This window comes from Homarus americanus, unplaced genomic scaffold, assembly GCF_018991925.1.
Source record: "Homarus americanus isolate GMGI-L3 unplaced genomic scaffold, GMGI_Hamer_2.0 scaffold24808, whole genome shotgun sequence".
Classification (NCBI taxonomy): Eukaryota; Metazoa; Arthropoda; class Malacostraca; order Decapoda; family Nephropidae; genus Homarus; species Homarus americanus.
The window spans coordinates 31,008-57,789 of record NW_024747472.1 but is presented as its reverse complement, the minus strand read 5'-3'; the positions used below and the strand labels follow the sequence as shown (position 1 = coordinate 57,789).

At 47.3% G+C, this 26,782-nt stretch overlaps 1 protein-coding gene across 1 annotated transcript in view; it reads right to left on the bottom strand.

Annotated features, from left to right (window-relative positions):
- Nucleotides 1-26,782, bottom strand: part of LOC121879612 (acetylcholine receptor subunit alpha-L1-like) — a 48,741-nt gene that overhangs the window by 3,672 nt on the left and 18,287 nt on the right. The window contains 3 exon segments of the mRNA XM_042386280.1: nucleotides 4,564-4,646; nucleotides 9,026-9,067; nucleotides 9,069-9,137. Of these exon segments, the coding sequence (XP_042242214.1) occupies nucleotides 4,564-4,646; nucleotides 9,026-9,067; nucleotides 9,069-9,137 (194 nt within the window).

Genomic DNA, 26,782 nt, shown 5'->3' with positions numbered 1-26,782 from the left:
CTCTGTAGAGCCCACTAGGTCGAAGTTGAGCCCGTCCTGAAAGGTCGAAGTTGAGCCCATCCTGAACGGTCTGAGCCCGGTTTGAGGGGTCTTGAGCCCACGCGGTTGAGTGAGCAGTTTGAGGGTTGGAGAGGAGCCAGCTGTCTGTGTTGACAACTAACTACGTGTGACCAGCGTTTGGCTCCGTTTGACGATCGTTTAGGGGTCATCAGATCTCTTCCACCTCAGTTCACAATACCACATATCTTCAGGCAGTTTAATGGAAACCTCTTACTAACGGAAAAATAGAACCCCCCTCAGCTGGACAGGTTTCAGTGGCTGACTGGCCCCCACTCCTTTCCGTTTCATGGATGTACTGAGTATAAACTGAGGCTATCTGAGTGAATGAACGGTCGCACACTGAAACCAGGAGTCTAGTGGGTATTCCCAGTAGGGTGTGTTCTTGAGCTTGTGTGGCTACGTGGTAAGCTGTTTAGAATTTCCCAAGTCCAGGTGTGAGAACAACGCTCATGGTTGATTTTCACACGAGACGAAAGAAATATATCCAAAGTTGTGAAGGGTTTGTTAGTGCCTTAAGAATAATACTGGCATGCGGAACCTATGTGGAGGTTAGGAGCATGTTTCACGGTATTGTGGAGAAACATTCATGACTCCTGAGTTCTAGGAAAAATACTGACAAAAGTAAAACCAGGAACACCTGATGGGTCATGAGTGATTTTCTGGCCTTATAAACCACCGGCCGCGCGTAGTTATACCTGGTTATTTGGCCAGTTGGGATTGTAGTAGTTGTGGGTTATTCCAGACAGGCGATGATTGATCCATGTGTGTAGCTAATAATTTCTTCCTGTTTCATGCTATTTCCCCAGTACTTGATAGTACATATAGTTATGTTCAAATGATTATGTGTCACTAAGGTATGTGAGATAACGAGGAACTGTTTTCAGATGAGCTCCTCATTCTGGTGTAAGTAGCACGGTTACCTTAATAGTGTTGCATAAGGCATTTAATATTTTCTACCTAATTTTGATATCTAGTATAACCTTTGTTCCCCAGTGTAGTGTTTTAAAGCCAAGCTAAGAGGTGCGCATATGTTGGTGTACCATTATTGTTTGTGGCTGTATTGTTGGAGGGAATAGAAGTGTCAAACTTTCAGTGCGTCTCATTCACCCCAATCACAGGTGCTATCTTTCCACGGGTCACGGAGAATACATGTTTTTTTTAAAGTAATTGTGTTTGTGCTGGTTCGGTTTTCTCCAAGGGCTCCACTGCATTACCACCCACTAATAATAAATAGAACCCCAAGGATAGTAGAGAATATCCCCTACCGGTTACATATGTAAATGAGGTAAATTTACCCAGGTGTTTCTGTTGGTCCTTTTTGCCCAGGATTTTATTCACAATGACTGAGTATTTGGGAATATCTAAAGTGTATTTCATAAAGTTTACCCTTAATTAGCCAGCTTAAGCGAAACAAGATGAAGGAGACTGCAGTGGGCCTAATATGACATTATGCGACCCTATTTACACTCAACTCTATCGCCTATATTCTCAACTTATATTTGAAGCTATCCAGCGTGTTCAAGTTAATGATGAAGTTCGGTAACGTGTTCCACTATATTGTACTACACCATTTCCAAACCAGTTTTACCTATCTCGGGCCTAAATCTAAATTGTTCAATTTAAAACCATTGCTACGAGTTAGCTCCTGGATGGTTGAGTACCTTTTTTATATCACCTTTGTTTAACCATGACTTCAGTTTATACACCTCTATCATATCGCCCTCACTCTATATTTCTAAAGGGAGTGCAAGTTAAGATGCTTTAATTTGTCTTCATACTCAAGGTTCCTAATGCCCGGGATTAGTCTTGTCATTCTCCTCTGAATGCTTTCTAGGGATTCTACATCCATTCTGCAGTTCCGTGACCAGAACTGAACCGCATAATCCAAGTGAGGTCTCACAAGCACTAGATACAGTTTTAGGATGACCTCGCTAGTCTTGTAACTAACACTCCTTTGTATGAACCCAAGTACTTTGTTATCCTTGTTTCGAGCAAATATACATTGTTGTTTTGGCTTAAGATTCCTACCTACCATTACTTCTAAGTCTTTCTCACAGTCGGATTTCATAACATCGTTGTTCATCTGGTATCTGGTTTCTCGTTTACACTTCCTATACTGAGTACTACATTTGTCATTACTAATTCATTCATTTTCCTGACAATTGTCCAGTTTTGTGGCCTTTGGTAAGCTTGACAAGACACTGAGGCTGGGATTAGGGGTGTGTAAGGGGCTGTGTGGAGAGGGGTGTGAGGAGGGGCGTGTGGAAGGGGTGTGGTGAGGGGTGTGTGGTGAGGTGTGTGGGGAGGGGGTGTGTGGTGAGGGGGTGTGTGGTGAGGGGTGTGGGTGTATGGGGGTGTGGTGAGGGGTGTGTGGTGAGGTGTGTGGTGAGGGGTGTGTGGTGAGGGGTGTAGTGAGGGGCTGTGTGGTGAGGTGTGGTGAGGGGGTGTGTGGTGTGGTGAGGTGTGGTGAGGATGTGTGGTGAGGGGTGTGTGGTGAGGGGTGTGGTGAGGGGTGTGGTGAGGGGGCGTGTGTAGTGAGGGGTGTGGTGAGGGGTGTGTGGTGAGTGTGTGGTGAGGGTGTGTGTGAGGGGTGTGGGTGGTGGAGGAGGGGTGTGGTGAGGGGGTGGTGATGTGGTGAGGGTGTGTAGAGGAGTGTGTGGTGAGGGGTGTGTGGTGAGGGGTGTGGTGAGGTGGTGAGGGTGTGGTGAGGGGTGTGTAGAGGGGTGTGTAGAGGGGGTGTGTGGTGAGGGGTGTTTGAGGTGTGGTGAGGAGTGGTGAGGGTGTGGTGAGGGGGTGGGAGAGGAGATGTTTGGTGAGGGATATGGGTGGTGATGAGATGCAGGTAAGAGAAATTAGTGAGGGGACCGACCGGTGAGATGTGTGACAAAGAATATGCATGGTGAAGTAGATGATATGAGGAGGGGTGCGTGATGTGGAAGATGAGTAGTGAGGGAGGCGTGATGTGAAGATGAGTAGTGAGGAGATACGTGATGTGGAAGCTGAGAAGAGGAGATGATGAGAGGGAGATGCGTGATGTGGAAGATGAGTGAGATGTGATGCGTGATGGAAGATGAGTAGTGAGGAGACGAGGTGAGGGAGATGCGTGATGTGGAAGATGAGCATGAGTGGAGCGAGGAGATGCATGAGGAAGATGAGTAGGAGGGAGATGAGAGCTGAGGGAGATGCGGATGGAAGATGAGAGGAGGAGATGAGCGATGAGGATGCGTGATGGAAGATGAGAAATGAGGAGATGGCTGATGAAGATGAGAGAGGGAGATGCGTGATGGAAGATGAGTGAAGGGAGGGATGCGAGGTGAGGGATGCGATGAGGAAGATGAGTAGAGAGGGAGATGAGGAGGAGAGATGCGTGTGATGAGGAAGATGAGTAGTGAGAGATGAGAGGTGAGGGAGATGCGTGATGGAAGATGAGTAGGAGGAGATGAGAGGAGGGAGATGCGTGATGTGGAAGATGAGTAGTGAGGAGATGAGAGGTAAGGGAGATGTGATGAGGAAAGAGTGAGGAGAGAGAGGTGAGGATGCGTGATGAGCAGTGAGGAGATGAGAGTGAGGAGATGCGTGATGAGGAAGAGAGCAGTGAGTGGAGAGAGAGGTGAGGAGATGCGATGTGGAAGATAATAGTGAGGAGATGAGAGTGAGGGAGATGCGGATGCGGAAGATGAGAAAGGAGGGATGCGATGTGGAAGATGAGAGTGAGGAGATGGAAGATGAGTAGTGATGGAGATGCGAGGTGAGGGAGATGTGATGAGGAAGATGAGTAGTGAGGAGATGAGAGGTAGAGGGATGAGGAAAGTGAGGGTGAGGGATGAGGTGAGGGAGATGCGTGATGGAAGATGAGTAGTGAGGAGATGAGAGGTGAGGGAGATGCGTGATGGGGAAGATGAGAAATGAGGAGATGAGAGGTGAGGGAGATGCGTGATGTGGAAGATGAGTAGTGAGGGAGATGAGGAGGGATGCGATGTGAAGATGAGTAGTGAGGAGATGATGAGTGGAGATGCGATGAGAGGAAGAGGAGAGTGGGGGAGAGGAGATGCGTGAAAGATGAAAGTGTAGTGAGGGAGACGAGGTGAGGAGATGCGTGATGGAAGATGAGTAGTGAGGAGATGAGGTGAGGGAGATGCGTGATGAGGAAGATGATAGGGAGGGATGAGGAGTGGGAAGAGAGAAAGAGGGATGAGAGAGGGAGATGCGTGATGGAAGATGAGTAGTGAGGGAGATGAGAGGGGCGATATGAAAAGGAGAGAGGGAGATGAGAGGCGAGGGGATGATGGAAGATGAGTAGTGAGGGAGATGAGAGGTGAGGGAGATGGATGAGGAAAGTGAGAAAGGAGGGAGATGAGAGAGGGAGATGCGTGATGTAGATGAGTATGAGGAGATGAGGTGAGGGAGATGCGAATATAAGATGTGAGGAGATGAGAGGTGAGGGATGAGGTGAGGGAGATGTGATGAGGAAAGGGGGTGAGGAGAGAATGATCCAGGGAGCACCACTGTGTGGTGAGCGAGGTCGACTGCCAGGTATACCCATATACATAAGTCCTTCTTGAATGGCATCTCTTAATTCCTGCTGACTTCTGGAACAAGGGTCAGGTATTAATTCCCCACACACACACACATGGGATAACTAGCCACTGACAAGACCACAGATAAGCAGGTGTACAATTCCTTCAATAGTAAGACCACAGCTGGCTTTTATAATCCTCATACTGATGGCGAAGAAAAACAACAGGAAAACACGTTAATTTCTCCTTTCTTGGATAGTGACAACGCCAGTGAATACAAACACCAGTGAGATAACCTTGTGAGATTGAGGACCCATTGAGTGACTTACGAAGACGAGTCAAATAAGAACATATAAAGGTTACCTCTCGCGTTTATTTCACCTGATTATTAAGCACCATTACGCTACCTGGAGGGTTAGGTTAGGATAGTTACATATGAGGTGTAGTGATGAAACAAGAGGTGTAGTGGTGAAACAAGAGATGTAGTGGTGAAACAAGAAGTGTAGTGGTGAAACAAGAGATGTAGTGGTGAAACAAGAGATGTAGTGGTGAAACAAGAAGTGTAGTGGTGAAACAAGAGATGTAGTGGTGACACAAGAGGTGTAGTGGTGAAACAAGAGATGTAGGGGTGAAACAAGTGTAGTGGTGAAACAAGAGGTGTAGTGGTGAAACAAGAGGTGTAGTGGTGAAACAAGAGGTGTAGTGGTGAAACAAGAGGTAGTGGTGAAACAAGAAGGTGTAGTGGTGAAACAAGAGATGTGTTGAAACAAGAGGTGTAGTGGTGAAACAAGAGATGTAGGGGTGAAACAAGTGTAGTGGGTGGAAACAAAAGGTGTAGTGGTGAAACAAGAGGTGTAGTGGTGAACAAGAGGTGTAGTGGTGAAACAAGAGGTGTAGTGGGTGAAACAAGAGGTGTAGTGGTGAAACAAGAGGTGTAGGGTGAAACAAGAGGTGTAGTGGGTGAAACAAGAGGTGTAGTGGTGAAACAAGAAGTGTAGGGTGAATCAAGAGGTGTAGTGGTGAAACAAGAAGTGTAGTGGTGAAAGTGCGAGGGGTGAAACAAGAGGTGTAGGTGAAACAAGAAGTGTAGTGGTGAATCAAGAGGTGTAGTGGTGAAACAAGAAGTGTAGTGGTGAAACAAGAGGTGTAGTGGTGAAACAAGAAGTGTAGTGGTGAAACAAGAAGTGTAGTGGAATCAAGAGGTGTAGTGGTGAAACAAGAAGTGTAGTGGTGAAACAAGAGGTGTAGTGGTGAAACAAGAAATGTAGTGGTGAAACAAGAGGTGTAGTGGTGAAACAAGAGATGTAGTGGTGAAACAAGAAGTGTAGGTGAAACAAGAGGTGTAGGTGAAATAAGAAGTGTAGTGGTGAAAAACAAGAGGTGTAGGGTGGAAAGAAGTGTAGTGGTGAATCAAGAGGTGTAGTGGTGAAACAAGAAGTGTAGTGGTGAAACAAGAGGTGTAGTGGTGAAACAAGAAGTGTAGTGGTGAATCAAGAGGTGTAGTGGTGAACAGGTGTAGTGGTGAAACAAGAGTGTAGTGGTGAAACAAGTGGTGGTGAAACAAGAGGTGTAGTGGTGAAACAAAGTGTAGTGGTGAAACAAGAAGTGTAGGTGAGAAACAAGTGTAGTGGTGGAACAAGAGGTGTAGGGTGAAACAAGAGGTGTAGTGGTGAAACAAGAGGTGAGGGTGAAACAAGAGTGTAGTGGTGAATCAAGAGGTGTAGTGGTGAAACAAGAAGTGAGGTGGAATAAGAGGTGTGGTAAATCAAGAGGTGTAGTGGTGAAAACAAGAGGTGTAGTGGTGAAACAAGAGATGTAGGTGGTGAAACAAGTGTAGTGGTGAAACAAGAGGTGTAGTGGTAGAAACAAGAGATGTAGTGGTGAAACAAGAGGTGTAGTGGTGAAACAAGAGGTGTAGTGGTGAAACAAGAGGTGTGAGTGGTGAAACAAGAAGTGTAGTGGTGAATCAAGAGGTGTAGGTGGAAACAAGAGGTGTAGTGGTGAAACAAGAGGTAGTGGTGAAACAAGAGGTGTAGTGGTGAAACAAGAGGTGTAGGGTGAAACAAGAAGTGTAGTGGTGAAACAAGAGATGTAGTGGTGAAACAAGAGGTGTAGTGGTGAAACAAGAGATGTGGGGTGAAACAAGTGTATGGTAAAACAAGAGGTGTAGTGGTGAAACAAGAGGTGTAGTGGGTGAAAACAAGAGGTGTAGGGTGAAACAAGAGGTGAGTGGTGAAACAAGAGGTGTAGTGGTGAAACAAGAGGTGTAGGTGAAACAAGAGGTGTAGTGGTGAAACAAGAGGTGTAGTGGTGAAACAAGAAGTGTAGTGGTGAATCAAGAGGTGTAGTGGTGAAACAAGAAGTGTAGTGGTGAAAAAAGAAGTGTAGTGGTGAAACAAGAGGTAGGTGAAACAAGAAGTGTAGTAGAATCAAGAGGTGTAGTGGTGAAACAAGAAGTGCAGTGGTGAAACAAGAGGTGTAGTGGTGAAACAAGAAGTGTAGTGGTGAAACAAGAGGTAGTGGTGAATCAAGAGGTGTAGTGGTGAAACAAGAAGTGTAGTGGTGAAATAAGTGTGTGAAACAAGAACTGTAGTGGTGAAACAAGAGGTGTAGTAGGTGAAACAAGAGATGTAGGGAGAAACAAGAAGGTAGTGTGAAACAAGAGGTGTAGGAACAAGAAGTGTAGTGGTGAAACAAGAGGTAGTGGTGAAACAAGAAGTGTAGGGTGAATCAAGAGGTGTAGTGGTGAAACAAGAAGTGTAGTGGTGAAACAAGAGGTGTAGGGTGAAACAAGAAGTGTGGTGGTGAATCAAGAGGTAGTGGTGAAACAAGAGGTGTAGTGGTGAAAACAAAGAAGTAGAGAGAAACAAGTAGGTAAGTCACGAGGTGTAGTGGTGAACAAGAAGTGTAGTGTGAAACAAGAAGTGTAGTGATGAAACAAGTGTAGTGGTGGAAAACAAGAGGTGTAGGGTGAAACAAGAGGTGTAGTGTGAAACAAGAGGTGTAGTGGGTGAAACAAGAGGTAGTGTGAAACAAGAAGTGTAGTGGGTGAATCAAGAGGTGTAGTGGGTGAAACAAGAAGTGTAGTGGTGAATCAAGAAGAGGTGTAGGGTAAATCAAGAGGTGTAGTGAAACAAGAGGTGTAGTGTGAAACAAGAGATGTGGTGGTGAAACAAGTGTAGTGGTGAAACAAGAGGTAGTGGGTGGAAACAAGAGATGTAGTGGTGAAACAAGAGGTGTAGTGGTGAAACAAGAGGTAGGGTGAAACAAGAGGTGTAGTGGGTGAAACAAGAGATGTAGTGGTGAAACAAGTGTAGGTGAAACAAGAAGTGTAGTGGTGAAACAAGAGATGAAGGAACAAGTGTGTGAAACAAGAGGTGTAGTGGTGAAACAAGGGTGTAGGGGTGAAACAAGTGTAGTGGGTGAAACAAGAGATGTAGTGTGAAACAATAGGTGTGGGTGAAACAAGAGGTGTAGTGGTGGAAACAAGAGGTGTAGGGTGAAACAAGAGGTGTAGTGGTGAATCAAGAGGTAGGTGAAACAAGAGGTGTAGTGGTGAAACAAGTGTAGTGGTGAAACAAGAGATGTAGTGGTGAAAACAAGTGTAGTGGTGAAACAAGAGGTGTAGTGGTGAAACAAGAGGAGTAGTGGTGAAACAAGAGATGTAGTGGTGAAACAAGAGGTGTAGTGGTGAAACAAGAGGTGTAGTGGTGAAACAAGGTTAGGTGGAAACAAGAGATGTAGTGAAACAAGTGTAGTGGTGAAACAAGAGATGTAGTGGGTGAAACAAGAGTAGTGGTGAAACAAGAGGTGTAGTGTGGTGAAACAAGAGGTGTAGTGGGAACAAGAGGTGTAGTGGTGAATCAAGAGGTAGTGTGAAACAAGTGTAGTGGTGGGAAACAAGTGTAGGGAAACAAGAGGTGTAGTGGTGAATCAAGAGATGTAGTGGTGAAACAAGTGTAGTGGTGAAACAAGAGGTGTAGTGGTGAACAAGAGATGTAGTGGTGAATCAAGAGGTGTAGTGGTGAAAGTTTAGTGGTGAACAAGTGGTGGTGAAACAAGAGGTGAGTGGTGAAACAAGTGTAGTGGTGAAACAAGAGGTGTAGTGGTGAAACAAGTGTAGTGGTTCAACAAGAGGTGTAGTGGTGAAACAAGTGTAGTGGTCAACAAGAGGTAGTGGTGAAACAAGAGGTGTAGTGGTTAAACAAGTGTAGTGAAAAAAGAGGTGTAGTGGTGAAACAAGTGTAGTGGTGAAACAAGAGGTGTAGTGGTGAAACAAGTTTGGTGGTTCAACAAGAGGTGTAGTGGTGAAACAAGTGTAGTGGTGAAACAAGAGGTGTAGTGGTGAAACAAGTGTAGTGGTGAAATAATCTCTTTAAATATAATAATTCCCTTAAATAATCCTCGGCATTACTCCATTTTCCAGACTTGATAAAGGATCGACATACCTGAAAGAATTGTCTCTGGAGTCCTGGAAAGATTCGGTGGAGGTTACAGGACTCCCTGCATGTCACCACAGCCACAAGACAGAAAATACCAGCCTTAGTCTTGGCGAAAAGGCTGTGGGCGGAGGAGGAGGAGAATTAGATGAGCGCCAGGTTGGGAGAAGCTGAAAAACTATTGGAACGCTTCTTCTCTCATCTACAACAAAATGAAGAGATAGTAATCTTTTTTTTTTACATCATGAGACGGGGAAAATGTATAAACAACGGAACACATAAATAAACACTATATTATTTTTAATAAGGAAATTTTGTTTTATTTGTTATTGTTTATTCATAAAAATCAGATTAAATTATATATATATATATATATATATATATATATATATATATATATATATATATATATATATATATATATATATATATATATATATATATATATACAGTATATATAAATTATCTGTGTGCAGTATTATCTCTTATTAATGTACACAAATCTGACTACATTTTTTGACATGAGAGTAGTTGGTATTTTATTTCTTGCTAATGCATTAAAGAAAAAAAATTCAACGCTTGGTTATAAGTCTCGTCTACCACAGAAACTGTATCATCACACCTCGACTATCACATGAAGAAAACAAATAAATAATAAAGAATACAGGTTTATTTACTATCAATACAATATTTAGAATAAAAAGAAAGTGATCAGCTTTTTAACTCTGAGATAATTTAGAGGGGGAATGTTGTAGCGAAACGGAAACACAAGAAATCGATTTAGAATGTGAGAATTTTTAAATGATGTTATGGAGCTTACATACAGCAAAACCTCCATTTAACGGACAATATGGAGAGGAAGTTCGATAGATTGAGGATCAGCTTGAAGTGGAACTTCCCTTTAACGGACTATATAAAAGGGATGTCCGTTATATGGAAGTTCACTTTAAAGAGAGAGAGTGAAGGAGTGAAAATTACAAGGCAATTAGGACAGTTTATTCTACTCGCTCACAGGATGCAGATTCAACAGGTTTTCCTCAAGAGTTCAGATCACAGGTCACCCTAGAGTCTAGGTTACAGGTCAAGCTTAGGAGATTATGGTCAGAGGTCATCCTGGAAACTCCAACAAGTCACACTCAAGAGCGCATATCACAGGTCACCCTGGAGAGACAAGGTACAATTGGGGACAAATAGACTTGCTACACGCCCAGTGACTGGCTGGTGGTAACTGGCAACTTTAGCGTAATAAGGTGTGACATTTATGAATGAACTCGACCTTTTGTAACATTGATTGTGATTATTAGCACATGTATGCCCGTATATATGTCGGTAAATACCATTTATGATGAATTAAACCTTAAAAAAAGATCCTTCATATATCTCTTTACTAGAGACGCCTCACAAACTTTATTCTTCAAAGTGTGATTGAAATTAATATTAAACAAGAATCACAGACCAGATGCCAGGCTCACCACATGTTACTTAAGCCACAAGTTTGAGAAACCAAGCAAGTGTAAATTATTATTATTATTTTTTCAATCTAAGTCAAAGGTGCTCGACGAACGAGCGTTGGTTTTTTATATTTTTATGTAACTTAGAAATTCAGGGAATATTAAATGTGGACCATCACCTGCACTGTCACTACATAAAACGCATTGCTCATACATTTGGTTCATGACCAAAGACACTGTCATTAATATGTTCTATGTTATCATGTAGTGTGGTGTCGTAAATCAAATCTTGCATTTTCAGACATAATGGAAACAATTTGCTTATGACAATAACACGATACAATATACATATAATGACCCGTTACAGTTGGAACAAGGAATAGTCAATGGGAAATAGTAAGAATTATGTGTATATCATGTTTAATAAAATCAAATTATGTAAGCATAGCGGACTTTTTTCTTCATGATTAGATATCATTGACATTACACAAATTGTATATATTGTGCATTAAATAACAGAAATGGTAATATAGTGGCCGCGATTTCTCGAGTAACACACATGGTTAATACCCAGGTTTTGTCGGTAAAGATGTCAAGCGTTTTGTTCTGAAGTACCAGCCAAGCCGTCATGATCACCACTTATTTTGAGTCTTCAGGCCCTAAGACATACAGTAGAATTACCAGGCAGGTTACTGAACTTGTTTTAACCACTGAAGGAAGGTGCCGGTTTGACGGTCTATTTCTCGACTAGATTATCTCTATCTGCCAGGTCTGACTTAACGGGTAGACAGGTCACCATACTCCTGTGTTTATGTCGCCATACGCCTGTGTTTATGTCGCCATACGCCTGGGGTTAAGGTGCCATACTCCTGGGGTTAAGGTGCCATACTCCTGGGGTTAAGTCACCATACGCCTGGGGTTAAGTCACCACACTCCTGGGGTTAAGGTGCCATACTCCTGGGGTTACGTCACCACACTCCTAGGGTTAAGGTACTATACTCCTGGGGTTAAGGTTATACTCCTGGGGTTACGTCACCACACCCTAGGTTAAGGTACTATACCCTGGGGTTAAGGTGCCATACTCCTGGGGTTAAGCACCACCTCCGGGGTGTGCCATACTCCTGGGGTTAGGTGCCATACTCCTGGGTAAGTCACCACACCCTGGGGTTAAGGTGCCATACTCCTGGGGTTAGGTGCCATATCCTGAGGTTACGCCCACACACCAGGGTTAAGGTACTATACCCTGGGGTTAGGTGCCATACTCCTGAGGTTACGTCACCACACCCTAGGGTTAAGGTGCCACTCCTAATGGCACCACTCCTGTGGTTAAGGTGCCACTTGGGGTTAAGATGCCATACCCTGGAGGTTAAGGTGCCATACTCCTGAGGTTACGTCACCACACCCTAGGGTTAAGGTACTATACCCTGGGGTTAAGGTGCCATACTCCTGAGGTTACGTCACCACACTCCTAGGGTTAAGGTGCCATACCCTGGGGTTAAGGTACCATACCCTGTGGTTAAGGTGCCATACTCCTGGGGGTTAGCATGCCATACTCCTGGGTTAAGGTGCCATACTCCTGAGGTACGTCACCACACTCCTAGGGTTAAGGTGCCATACTCCCTGGGGTTAAGGTGCCATACTCCTGGGGTTAAGGTGCCATACTTCTGGGGTTAGGTACAATACTCCTGGGGTTGGTGCCATACTCCTGGGGTTAAGGTACCATACCCTGTGGTTAAGGTACCATACTCCTGTGGAGGTGCCATACCCTGGGGTTAAGATGCCACACTTGGGGTTATGCCATACTCCTGGGGTTAAGGTGCCATACCCTGGGGTTAAGGTGCCATACTCCTGGGGTTAAACCATACTCCTGTGGTTAAGGTACCATACTCCTGTGGTTAAGGTGCCATACTCCTGGGGTTAAGGTACCATACTCCTGGGGTTAAGGTACCATACTCCTGGGGTTAAGGGTACCATACCCTGTGGTTAAGGTGCCATACTTCCTGGGGTTGTGCCATACTCCTGGGGTTGATGCCATACCCTGGGGTTAAGGTGCCATACCTGGTTAGTGCCATACCCTGGGGTTAAGGTACCATACTCCTGCTAAGGGTACCATACTCCAGGGGTTAGGTGCCATACTCCTGGGGTTAAGGTACCATACCCTGGGGTTAGGTACCATACTCCTGTGGTAAGGTGCCATACCCTGGGGTTAAGGTGCCATACTCCTGGGGTTAAGATGCCATACTCCTAAGGTGCCATACTCCTGGGTTAAGGTACCATACTCCAGTTAAGGTGCCATACTCCTGGGGTTAAGATACACTCCTGGGGTTAAGGTGCCATACTCCTGGGGTTAAGGTGCCACTCCTGGGTTATACCCATACTCTGGGGGATACCCACTCCAGGGGTTATGCCATACTCCTGGGTTAAGGTACCATACTCCGGGGTTAAGGCACCATACCTGTATAGGTGCCACACTGGGGTTAAGGTGCCATACCCTGGGGTTAAGATGCCATACTCCTGGGGTTAAGGTGCCATACTCCTGTAATGTACCATACTCCTGTGGTTAGGTGCCATACTCCTGGGGGTTAGATGCCATACTCCTGGGTTAAGCATATCTGAGGTTACGTCACCACACCCTAGGGTTAAGGTGCCATACCCTGGGGTTAAGGTGCCATACCCTGGGGTTACATAAGACTCCTGCTATAAAGTACACTCCCTGTGGTTAAGGTGCCATACTCCTGGGGTTAAGGTGCCATACTCCTGGGGTTAAGATGCCATACTCCTGGGTAAGGTGCCATACTCTGGGGTTAAGGTACCATACTCCAGGTTAAGGTGCCATACTTGGGGTTAAGTCACCACACCCTGGGGTTAAAGACACTCCTTGGGGTTACGTCACCCACCCTAGGGTTAAGGCACTATACTCCTGGGTTATAAAGTGCACTCCTGGGTTACGTCACCACACCCTAGGGTTAAGGTACTATAACTCCTGGGGTTAAGGTGCCATACTCCTGGGGTTGTCACCACACCCTGGGGTTAAGCCATACTCCGGTAAAACATACTCCTGAGGTTAAGTCACCACACCCCAAGCAGCCATACCCTGGGGTTATGCCATACCCCAGGGTTAAGTGCCATACTCCTGAGGTTACGTCAGCCACACCCTAGGGTTAAGGTACTATACTCCCGGGGTTAAGGTGCCATACTCCTGAGGTTACGTCACCACACTCCTAGGGTAAGGTGCCATACCCTGGGGTTAAGGTACCATACTCCTGTGGTTAAGGTGCCATACTCCCTGGGGTTAAGATGCCATACTCCTGAGGTTATGCCATACTCCTGAGGTTACGCCACCACACCCTAGGTAAGCCATACCCTGTGGTTAAGGTGCCATACTCCTGGGGTTAAGATGCCATACCCTGGGGTTAAGGTGCCACTCCTGAGGTTACGTCACCACACCCTAGGTTAAGGTGCCATACTCCTGGGGTTAAGATGCCATACTCCTGGGGTTAAGGCACTATACTCCTGGGGTTAAGGTGCCATACCTTGAGGCGTCACCACACCCTAGGGTTAGCGTGCCACACTCCTGGGGTTAAGTACCATACTCCTGTGGTTAAGGTGCCATACTCCTGGGGTTAAGATGCCATACCCTGGGTTATAAAAGCATACTCCTGAGGTTACGTCACCACCCTAGGGTTAAGGTGCCATACCCTGGGGTTAGATGCCATACCCTGGGGTTAAGGTGCCACATTCCTGGGGTTAAGGTACCATACCTGGGTTAAGGTGCCACTGGGGTTAGGTACCATACTCCTGTGTTAAGGTAGCCATCTCCTGTGGTTGGGTGCCATACTCCTGGGTTAAGATGCCATACCCCTGGGTTAAGGTGCCATACCCTGGGGTTAAGGCAGCTAAGCCTGCTAAGGTGCCATACTCCTGGGGGTTAAGGCACCATACCCTGTGGTTGGAGTCACAACTCCTGTGGTTAAGGTGCCATACTCCTGGGGTTAAGGTACCATACTCCTGGGGTTATGTCATACTCCTGGGGTTAAGGTACCACCCTGTGGTTAAGGTGCCATACTCCTGGGGTTAGGTCCATACCCCGGGCTAAGATGCCATACCCCGGGGTTACAGCCACACCCTGGGGTTATGCCATACTCCCGGGTTAAGGCACCATACTCTGGGGTTAAGGTAACCATACCCAGGGTTAAGCCATACTCTAAGTTAAGGTACCATACCCTGGGTTAAGGTACCACACTCCCTGTGTTAAGGTGCCATACCTGGGGTTAAGTGCCATACCCTAAGATGCCATACTCCTGGGGTTAAGGTGCCACTCAAAGAGCCATGGCTCCAGGGTACCCAGATGCACACTCCTGGGGTTAGGTGCCATACCCTAAGAGGTGCCATACCTGGGGTTAAGGTACCATACTCCTGGGGTTAAGGTACCATACTCCAGGGGTAGGTGCCATACCCGGGGATTATGCACCATACACTTGGGCAAGGTACCATACTCCTGGGTTAGTGCCACTCTGGGGTTAAGGTGCCATACCCTGGGGTTAAGACAAGCCCTGGGGTTAAGGTGCCATACCCTGGGTTAAGGTACCATACTCCTGTGGTTAAGGTGCCATAATCCTGGGGTTGGATGCCATACCCTGGGTTAAGGTGCCATACTTGAGGTACGTCACCACACACCTAGGGTTAAGCAACCCTAGGTGCCATACTCCCGGGTTGGTGCCATACTCCTGGGGTATGTACCATACCCTGTGGTTAAGGTGCCATACCCTGGGTTAGGTGCCACACCACCCTCAGTTTAAGATGCCATACTCCTGGGGTTAAGGTGCCATAATCCCTGGGGTTAGGTACCCACCAGGAAGTGCCATACCCTGGTTAAGGTACCATACTCCTGTGGTTGGTGCCACCCTGAGTATGTGCCATACTCCCGGGGGTTAAGATGCCATACTCCCTGGGGTTAAGGTGCCATACCCTGGGGTTATGCACCATACTCCTGTGGTTAAGGTGCCATACCCTGGGGTTAGGTACCACACCTGGGGCCATGCCCACTCCTGGGGTTAAGTGCACATCTTCTGTGGTTAAGGTGCCATACCCTGGGGTTACACACCTGGGGTTAAGGTGCCATACTCCTGGGGTTAGGTGCCATACTCCTGGGGTTAAGGTACCCATACTCCTGGGTTAAGTACCCATACCCGGTTAAGGTGCCATACTCCTAGCACCTACTCCTGGGGTTAAGGTACCATACCTTGCCATGCCATACTCCAAGTAAAGTGCCATACCCTGTATGTACCATACTCCAGGGTTAAGGTGCCTCTGGTTAAGAACATACTCCTGGGGTTAAAGTACCATACTCCTGGGGTTAAGGTGCCATACCCTGGGGTTAAGGTGCCATACTCCTGGGGTTATTGGGCACCACACCCAGGGGTTAAGGTGCCACACCTGGGGTTAAGCACCATACGAGCACTGCCCTGGGTTAAGTGCCATACTCCCTGTTAAGGTACCATACCCCTGGGGTTAAGGTGCCGACACCCTGGGGTTAAGGTGCCATACCCTGGGGTTAAGGTGCCACTCCTGGGGTTAAGGTGCCATACTCCTGGGGTTAAGGTGCCATACCTGGGGTTAGTGCCATACTCCTGGGTGACCATACCCTGGGGTTAAGTTGCCACTCCTGGGGTTAAGGTGCCACACCGGGGTTAAGGTACCCACAATCCTGGGGTTAAGGTGCCATAATCCTGGGGTTAAGGTGCCAACTCTTGGGGTTAGGTGCCATACTCCTGGGGTTATACCATACTCCTGGGGTTAAGGTGCCATATTCCGGGGTTAAGGTGCCATACCCTGGGGTTAAGGTGCCATACTGGGGTTAAGGTGCCATACTCCTGGGGTTAACACCCGAGGTGCCATACTCCTGGGGTTAAGCCTCCCAGTTAAGGTGCCATACCCCTGGGTTAAGTGCCATACTCCTGGGGTTAAGGTGCCATAATCCTGGGGTTAAGGTGCCATACCCCTGGGGTTAAGGTACCACTCCTGGGGTTAAGGTGCCACACCTGGGGTTAGTGCCATACCCCGGGTTAAGGTGCCATACTCCTGTGGTTACAAAATTTATACCCTGGGGTTAGGTGCCATACCCCTGCTATGTACCCTGGGGTTAAGGTGCCATACTCCTGGGGTTAAGGTACCATACCCTGTGGTTAGGTGCCACCCTGCAAGGTGCCATACTCCTGGGGTTAAGGTGCCATACCTGTGGTAAGGCACCATACCCTGGGGTTAAGGTGCCACACCCTGGGGTTAAGGTGCCACACCTGGAGATGCGCCACACCCCTGTGGTTAAGGTTCATACCCCTGGGTTATCCATACCCCTGGGTTAAGGTGACCATACCCTGCTATGTGCCATACCTGGGGTTAAACAGCCATACTCCTGGGGTACCATACTTGTAAGGTACCATCCTGGGGTTAAGGTGCCATACCCGGTTATGTTGCCACACTCTGGGGTTAAGGTGCCATACTCCTGGGTTAAGGTACCATACTCCTGTGGTTACTGCCATACCCAGGGTTAGTGCCACACTCCTGTGGTTAAGGTGCCACACTCCTGGGCTAAGGTGCCATACCCTGGGGTTATGCCAACCCAAGTAATACCCTGTGCAGATGCCATACTCCTGGGGGTTAAGGTACCATACTCCTGTGGTTAAGGTGCCATACCCCAGGCAGATGCCATACTTCTGCAAGGATGCCACACTCCTGGGGTTAAGGTACCATACCCTGGGGTTGGCAGCCATACCCTGGGGTTAAGTGCCATACTCCTGGGTAAGGTGCCATAATCCTGGGGTTAAGGTACCATACTCCTGGGGTTAAGGTGCCATACCCAGGGTTAAGGTGCCACACCCAGTGGTTAAGGTCCACACCCCTGGGGTTATGCCATACCCTGCTAAGATGCCATACTCCGAGGTTAAGGGTACCAACTCCTGGGTGGTTACACCCCAAGTAAGGCCATACCCTGGGTTACACAACTCTGGTTAAGTCCACCCAAGTTAAGGTGCCATACTCCTGGGGTTAAGTGACACCTCCGGGGTTACCACACCCAAGAAAGATGCCATACTCCTGGGGTTAAGGTACCATACCCTGGGGTTAGCACCCTGGGGTTAAAGCCAACTCTGAGACCATACTCCGTGGAGCCACCCCAAGGTCCATACCCTGGGGTTAAGGTGCCATAATTCCCGGGGTTAAGGTGCCATACTCCTGGGGTTAAGGTGCCATACCCTGGGGTATGTGCCATACCCTGGGGTTAAGGTGCCATACCCTGGGGTTAAGATGCCATACTCCTGGGGTTAGGTACCATACTCCTGGGGTTAAGGTGCCATACCCTGGGGTTAAGTGCCATACTCCTGGGGTTAAGGTACCATACTCCTGGGGTTGCACCATACTCCTGGGGTTAAGGTGCCATACTCCTGGGGTTAAGTTAGCCATACTCTGGGGTTAAGGTGCCATACTCCTGCTAAGCCTCACCATACCCTGGGTTAAGGTGCCATACCCTGGGGTTAAGGTGCCATACCCTGGGGTTAAGGTGCCATACTCCTGGGGTTAAGGTGCCATACTCCTGGGGTTAAGGTGCCATACCCTGGGGTTAAGGTGCCATACTCCTGGGGTTAAGGTGCCATACTCCTGGGGTTAAGGTGCCATACTCCCAAGGGGTGCCATACCCTGGGGTTAAGGTGCCACTCCTGGGGTTAAGGTGCCATACCCTGGGGTTAAGGTGCCATACCCTGATGCCATACTCCTGGGGTTAAGGTACTCTACCCTGGGGTTAAGGTACCATACCCTGGGGGTTAAGATGCCATACCCTGGGGTTAAGATGCCATACTCCTGGGGTTAAGGTGCCACTCCCCTGGGGTTAAGGTACCATACTCCCGGGGTTAAGGTACCATACTCCTGGGGTTAAGGTGCCACCCTGGGGTTAGATGCCACCTGGGGTCCATACTCCTGGTTAGTGCCATACTCCTCCTGGGTTAAGGTACCATACTCCCTGGGGTTAAGGTACCATACCCTGGGGTTAAGGTGCCATACTCCTGGGTTAAGGTGCCATACCCTGGGGTTAAGGTACCATACCCTGGGGTTAAGATGCCACCCTGGGGTTAAGGTGCCATACCCTGGGGTTAAGATGCCATACCCCTGGGGTTAAGGTGCCATACCCTGGGGTTAAGATGCCATACCCTGGGGTTAAGGTACCATACCCTGGGGTTAAGATGCTACCCTGGGGTTAAGATGCCATACTCCCTGGGGTTAAGGTACCATACCCTGGGGGTTAAGATGCCATACTCCTGGGGTTAAGGTGCCATACCCTGGGTTATGCCATACTCCTGGGGTTAAGGTACCATACCCTGGGGTTAAGGTGCCATACTCCGTTAGTGCCATACCCTGGGGTTAAGGTGCCATACCCTGGGGTTAAGGTGCCATACCCTGGGGTTAAGGTACCATACTCCTGGGGTTAAGGTACCATACCCTGGGGTTAAGGTACCATACCCTGGGGTTAAGGTACCATACCCGGGGTTAAGGTGCCATACCCTGGGTTAACACCTGGGGTTAAGGTACCATACTCCTGGGGTTAAGATGCCATACTCCTGGGGTTAAGGTGCCATACTCCTGGGGTTAAGGTGCCATACCCTGGGTTAAGGCACCATACTCCTGGGGTTAAGATGCCATACCCCTGGGTTAAGGTACCATACCCTGGGTTAAGACATACTCCTGGGGTTATGCCACCTGGGGTTAAGGTGCCATACTCCTGGGGTTAAGGTGCCATACTCCTGGGGTTAAGGTGCCATACCCTGGGGTTGGGGTACCATACCCTGCAGATGCCATACTCCTGGGGTTAAGGTGCCATACTCCTGGGGTTAAGGTGCCATACCCTGGGGTTAAGGTGCCATACCCTGGGGTTAAGGTGCCATACCCTGGGGTTAAGGTACATAATTCCTGGGGTTAAGGTGCCATACTCCTGGGGTTAGGTGCCATACCCTGGGGTTAAGGTGCCATAACCCTGGGGTTAAGGTGCCACCCTGGGGTTAAGGTGCCATATCCTGGGAAGGCCATACCCTGGGGTTAAGGTCCACCCCATCTGGTTATCCCTGGGGTTAAGGTCCACTCCTAAGAGTGCCATACTCCTGGGGTTAGGTGCCACTCCTGGGGTTAAGGTGCCATACCCTGGGGTTAAGGTGCCATACCCTGGGGTTACATGCCATAATCCTGGGGTTAAGGTGCCATACCTGGGGTTAAGGTGCCATAATCCTGGGGTTATAAAAGCCATTAATTCCTGGGGTTAAGGTACCATACTCTGGGGTTAAGGTGCCATACTCCTGGGGGTTAAGGTGCCATACTCCTGTAAGGTGCCATACTCCTGGGGTTAAGGTACCATACCCTGGGGTTAAGGTGCCATACTCCTGGGGTTAAGGTACCATACCCTGGGGTTAAGGTGCCATACTCCTGGGGTTAGGTACCATACCCTGGGGTTAAGGTGCCATACCCTGGGGTATGTGCCATACCCTGGGTTAAGGTGCCATACTCCTGTGGTTAAGGTACCATACTCCTGGGGTTAAGGTGCCATACTCCTGGGTTAAGTGCCATACTCCTGGGGTTAGGTGCCATACCCTGTGGTTAAGGTACCATACTCCTGGGGTTACAGCCATACTCCCCAAGTTAAGGTACCATACCCTGGGGTTAAGGTGCCATAATTCCTGGGGTTACAGCCACACTCCCTGGGTTAAGGTACCATACCCTGGGGTTAAGGTACCATACTCCCAAGGTTAAAGCCATACTCCAGTGGTTAAGGTGCCATACTCCTGGGGTTAAGGTGCCACACCTGGGGGTTAAGGTGACCATAATCCTGTGGTTAAGGTGCCATACCCAGGGGTTAAGGTGCCATACTCCAGTGGTTAAGGCACATACCCTGGGGTTAAGGTGCCATACTCCTGGGGATGCCATAATCCTGGGGTATGCCATACCCTGGGGTTAAGATGCCATACTCCTGGGGCAGATGCCATACCCTGGGGTTAAGGTACCATACCCTGTACAGTACTCCTGGGGTTAAGATGCCACCCTGGGGTTAAGATGCCATACTCCTGGGGTTAAGGCACCATACTCCTGGGGGTTAAGGTGCCATACTCCTGGGGTTAAGGTGCCACACTCCTGGGGTTAAGATGCCATACCCTGGGGTTAAGGCACCACACTCCCTGTGGTTATGTACCCAGGGGTTACACACCCAGGGTTACAGCTACACCCTGAGGCTAAGTGCCACACCCTGGGGTTAAGATGCCATACTCCTGGGGTTAAGGTACCATACCCCTGTGGTTAAGGTACCATACTCCTGGGGTTAGGTGCCACACTCCCCAAGCATGTGCCATACCCTGGGGTTATGTTCCATACCCTGGGGTTAAGGTGCCATACTCCTGGGGGTTATGTGCCATAATCCTGGGGTTATGTTACACTCCCAAGGCTAAGATGCCATACCTGGGGTTAAGGTACCACACCGGGGGGGCAGCATAACCGGGGTTAAGATGCCATACCTGAGTTAAGGTACCACACTCCTGGGGTTAAGGCACCATACTCCCTGGGGTTTAAGGTGCCACACTCCTGGGGTTAAGGTGCCACACCGGGGTTAAGGTGCCATACCCTGGGGTTATGTTACACCCTGGGGTTACGTGCCATACTCCTGGGTTCAGAAGGTGCCATACCCCTGGGGTTAAGGTACCATACTCCTGGGGTTAAGGTGCCATACTCCTGGGGTTAAGATACATACCCCTGGGGTTAAGGTACCATACCCCTGGGTTAAGGTACCATACCCCTGGGGTTAAGCCACACCTGGGGTTACAGCCATACCCTGGGGTTAAGGTGCCATACCCGGGGTTAAGTGCCATACTCCTAAGGTGTTATACCCTGGGGTTAGGTGCCATACTCCTGGGGTTAAGGTGCCATACTCCTGGGGTTAAGGTGCCATACTCCTGGGGTTATGTCATACCCCTGGGGTTAAGGTGCCATACTCCTGGGGTTATGTCACACCTCTGGGGTTAAGGTGCCATACTCCTGGGGTTAAGGTGCCATACTCCTGGGGTTAAGGTGCCACACCCTGGGGTTAAGGTGCCATACTCCTGGGGTTAAGGTGCCATACCCCGGGGTTAAGCCATAATCCTGGGGTTAAGGTGCCATACTCCCGGGTTAAGGTACCATACTCCTGGGGTTAAGGTGCCACACCCTGGGGTTAAGATGCCATACTCCTGGGGTTATGCCATACTCCTGGGGTTAAGGTACCATACTCCTGGGGTTAAGGTGCCATACCCTGTATAGATGCCATACCCTGGGGTTAAGGTACCATACTCCTGGGGTTAAGATGCCATACTCCTGGGGTTAAGGTACCATACTCCTGGGGTTAAGGTACCACATACCTGGGGTTAAGGTGCCACCCTGGGGTTAAGATGCCATACTCCCTGGGGCGGTACCATACCCCTGGGGTTAAGATGCCATACCCTGGGGTTAAAGTACCATAATCCTGGGGTTAAGATGCACCCTGGGGTTATGCCATACTCCTGGGGTTAAGATGCCATACTCCTGGGGTTAAGGCACCACACTCCTAGTTAAGATGCCATACTCCTGGGGTTAAGATCATACTCCTGGGGTTACAAGTTAAGATGCCATACTCCTGGGGTTAAGGTGCCATACCCTGGGGTTATGTTACACTCCGGGTTAAGGTACCATACCTGGGGTTAAGATATACTCCTGGGGTTAAGGTGCCATACCTGGGGTTAAGGTGCCATACTCCTGGGGTTAAGTGCCATACCTGGGGTTAAGGTGCCATACTCCTGGGGTTAAGGTACCATACCTCAGATATGTGCCATACTCCTGGGGTTATGTACCATACTCCTGGGGTTATGCCATACCCTGGGGTTAAGGTGCCATACCCAAGGTTAAGGTACCCATACCCTGGGGTTAAGGTGCCATACTCCCTGGGGTTAAGGTGCCATACTCCTGGGGTTAAGGTGCCATAATCCTGGGGTTAAGGTACCATACTCCTGGGGTTAAGATGCCATACTCCTGGGGTTAAGGTACCATTCCGGGGTTAAGATGCTACACCTGGGGTTATAAGCATACTCCTGGGTTAAGGTGCCATACTCCTGGGGTTAAGGTGCCATACTCCTGGGGTTAAGGTCCATACTCCTGGGGTTAAGGTGCCATACTCCGGGGTTAAGATGCCATACTCCTGGGGTTAAGGCACCATACTCCTGGGGTTAAGGCACCATACCCTGGGGTTAAGGTGCCACTCCTGGGGTTAAGGTGCCATACTCCTGGGGTTAAGGTACCACTCCTGGGGTTAAGGTGCCACTCCTGGTTAAGATGCCATACCCTGAGGTGCCATACCCTAGAAGATGCCCCTGGGGTTATGTTATCCTGGGGTTAAGATGCCATACTCCGGGTTAAGGTGCCATACTCCTGGGGTTAAGGTGCCATACTCCTGGGGTTAAGGTCCATACTCCTGGGGTTAAGGTACCATACTCCTGGGGTTAAGGTGCCATACCCCAGGGTTAAGGTACCATACTCCTGGGTTAAGGTGCCATACTCCTGGGGTTAAGGTGCCATACTCCCGGGGTTAAGGTACCATACTCCTGGGGTTAAGGTGCCATACTCCTGGGGTTAAGGTGCCATACTCCTGGGGTTGTCTCCATATTATATGTTTACTAGAAATTTAAGTAATTTCTAAAGATAATTAAGTAAATAAATAAATATAAGAAGTGACCCCGCTTATATAAACATGACCTCAGCTTAACTGGTCACCAACATCTATAGACTACCAGAAGTGATCAGGGCCCTTCGTGCCCGGTGGCGAGTCCGTGGTAGAATCCATCGAGCGCGTGAAAGTTCGAACGCTCGGTTGGCTAGCGCTAACCGCCGTCCGGCTGAAGCGTATAGCTACATCGTTTTCCAGATGGTCGGTTGTTATAATCATGGTCGCGGTTGTTATAATCATAGTCGGTTGTTATAATCATGGTCGTGTTTGTTATAATCATAGTCGTGGTTGTTATAATCATAGTCGGTTAAGGATCATGGTCGGTTATGATCATGGTCGTGGTTGTTATAATCTGGGGCGTGGTTGTTATAATCATGGTCTTGGTTGTTATAATCATGGTCGTGGTTATAATCATGGTCGGGTTGTTATAATCAGCGGCGCGGTTGTTATAATCATGGTCGTGGTTGTTATAATCATGGTCGTGGTTGTTATAATCATGGTCTTGGTTGTTATAATCATGGTCGTGGTTGTTATAATCATGGTCGTAGTTGTTATAATCATGGTTGTGGTTGTTATAATCGCGGGCGCGGTTGTTATAATCATGGTCTTGGTTGTTATAATCATGGTCGTGGTTGTTATAATCATGGTCGTAGTTGTTATAATCATGGTTGTGGTTGTTATAATCATGGTCGTGCTGTTATAACTGGCGGGCGTTGTTATAATCATGGTCGTTTGTTATAATCATGGTCTTGGTTAAGTAATCATGGTCTTGGTTGTTATAATCATGGTCGTGGTTGTTATAATCATGGTCGTAGTTGTTATAATCATAGTCGTGGTTGTTATAATCATAGTCGTGTTGTTATAATCATGGTTGTGTTGTTATAACGCGGTGGTGTTGTTATAATCATGCTGTGGTTGTTATAATCATGGTGGTGGTTGTTATAATCATGGTCGGGTTGTTATAACTATAGTCGTGGTTTTATAATCATAGTCGTGGTTGTTATAATCATGGTCGTGGTTGTTATAATCACGGTCGTGGTTATGATCATGGTCGTGGTTGTTATAATCATAGTCGTGGTTGTTATAATCATGGTCGTGTTTGTTTTAATCATAGTCGTGGTTGTTATAATCATGGTCGTGGTTATGATCATGGTCGTGGTTGTTATAATCATAGTCGTGGTTGTTATAATCATGGTCGTTTGTTTTAATCATAGTCGTGGTTTTATAATCATGGTCGTGGTTATAATCATGGTCGTGGTTATGATCATGGTCGTGGTTGTTATAATCATAGTCGTGGTTGTTATAATCATGGTCGGTTGTTATAATCATGGTCTTGGTTGTTATAATCATGGTCCTGGTTGTTGTAATCATGGTCGTGGTTGTTATAATCATGGTCGTAGTTGTTATAATCATTAAGTCGTGGTTGTTATAATCATAGTCGTGGTTGTTATAATCACGGTTGTGGTTGTTATAATCATGGTGGTGGCTTGATATAATCATGGTTGTGGTTGTTATAATCATGGTGGTGGTTGTTATAATCATGGTCGTGGTTGTTATAATCATAGTCGTGGCTTTATAATCATAGTCGTGGTTGTTATAATCATGGTCGTGGTTGTTATAATCATGGTCGTGGTTATGATCATGGTCGTGGTTGTTATAATCATAGTCGTGGTTGTTATAATATGGTCGTGTTTGTTTTAATCATAGTCGTGGTTGTTATAATCATGGTCGTGGTTATGATCATGGTCGGTTGTTATAATCATAGTCGTGGTTGTTATAATCATGGTCGTGTTTGTTTAATCATAGTCGTGGTTTATAATCATGGTCGTGTATAATCATGGTCGTGGTTATGATGATGGTCGTGGTTGTTATAATCATAGTCGTGGTTGTTATAATCATGGTCGTGTTTGTTTAAATCATAGTCGGGTTGTTATAATCATGGTCGTGGTTATGATCATGGTCGAGTTGTTATAATCATGGTCGGTCGTGGAGACTTACAATATCTAATATACTATATAGGAAGGAATAGAATAAAGGTTAGAATAATTAGTTAAAGAAAAATTCGCCATAAAGAATGGAATAAGTACACCGTAGCCTAGTAAGGTCCGAAAATGCTCTGGTAAAGGAAACTGCGCATCCAGACGCATGATGAAACTCAGCTCCCCACCTGTTATCTCTAACTATTGTCTACTCTTTATTTATTCTTCCATTTACTCATCTTCCCTTCCTTTACTAATCCAAACAACATTAAAAAAGTAGGCTAAGAGAAAAAGTGGGGAGAGGAGGAGGGAGCCTTAAGATAACTGCAATCGTTCGGCTGGCTGACAGCGTACAGCGACATCTGTTGCCAGCGTAAATAAAATCGTTAATTACTGCGTTCCTAAAGAAACCATCGACATGGGACCAGGTTTGTTCCACTCTACTAATTTTTTGCGATTTTTCCACCAAGTTTGATGAAAAACGATTGTGCCGTTTTGGCTGCCCAGAGCAGATACACACATGCTAGTCCTATAGTATATTAGATTAGATATTAGATTGGCTGTTGTTAATTACTTAGTGTCTTATTTTGTCTGGTCGAGTCATAAGAGAAGTCAAGTACTGTTTTCTGTTGTTCCTTAAAGTTGTAATGGTGTCAATAGCAATGATTGTTTTGGTGCTGGAAAATGGACTACTCTGAGGGCACCTTGACAAGAATTATACAGCCATATATTGTAACCCCGTAACAGGTGAGTCATGGGGGAACAGTGTCTTCATCTACACTGTAAGATCTACAGTCTACCCACGCTGGTAATGCTTCACAGTAAACTAAGTAAACCTAGTGAGTCCGTGTCGTGCTGGGTGATAAACATAATGAGGAGGTCGAGTTTACTTTAATCCTGGGCATCGGTTGAGGTGAGACATAATGGTCCTGAGCATCAGTTGAGGAGGTGAGACATAATGGTCCTGAGCATCGGTTGAGGTGGTGAGACATAATGGTCCTGAGCATCGGTTGAGGAGGTGAGACATAATGGTCCTGAGCATCGGTTGAGGAGGTGAGACATAATGGTCCTGAGCATCAGTTGAGATGAGACATAATGGTCCTGAGCATCGGTTGAGGAGGTGAGACATAATGGTCTTGAGCATCAGTAGGGGTGAGGCATAATGGTCCTGAGCATCAGTTAAGGAAATGAGACATGCACTACAAGCACCTCGGTTTTGAGAGAGAGAGAGAGTAGGTGTGAGGTGAGCGAGGCGAGACATAGAGTAATAATAAGAGTGCGGGACAGGAAGCATGCGGAGGTCACGCCCTCAAACTGACAAGGTGGAGCAGCTGGCATACCGACAACATTGTTTGATGTTAAAGAGAGCGTTTTCATGGTGGGTCCTAAAGAATGAAACTCACATTATTAGGGGGAACTGGTGTTTGACACCATGATATAATTTATCATTTTACGGTATATACTTGAAATGTTTGCTTGATTTTTCTTTTCTTTGAGGGAAAATTTCATGATTGTATACTGTTAATGAATATATAAATTGTTATGGAAACTTACTATAGGTTACCCTGACTACAGGATC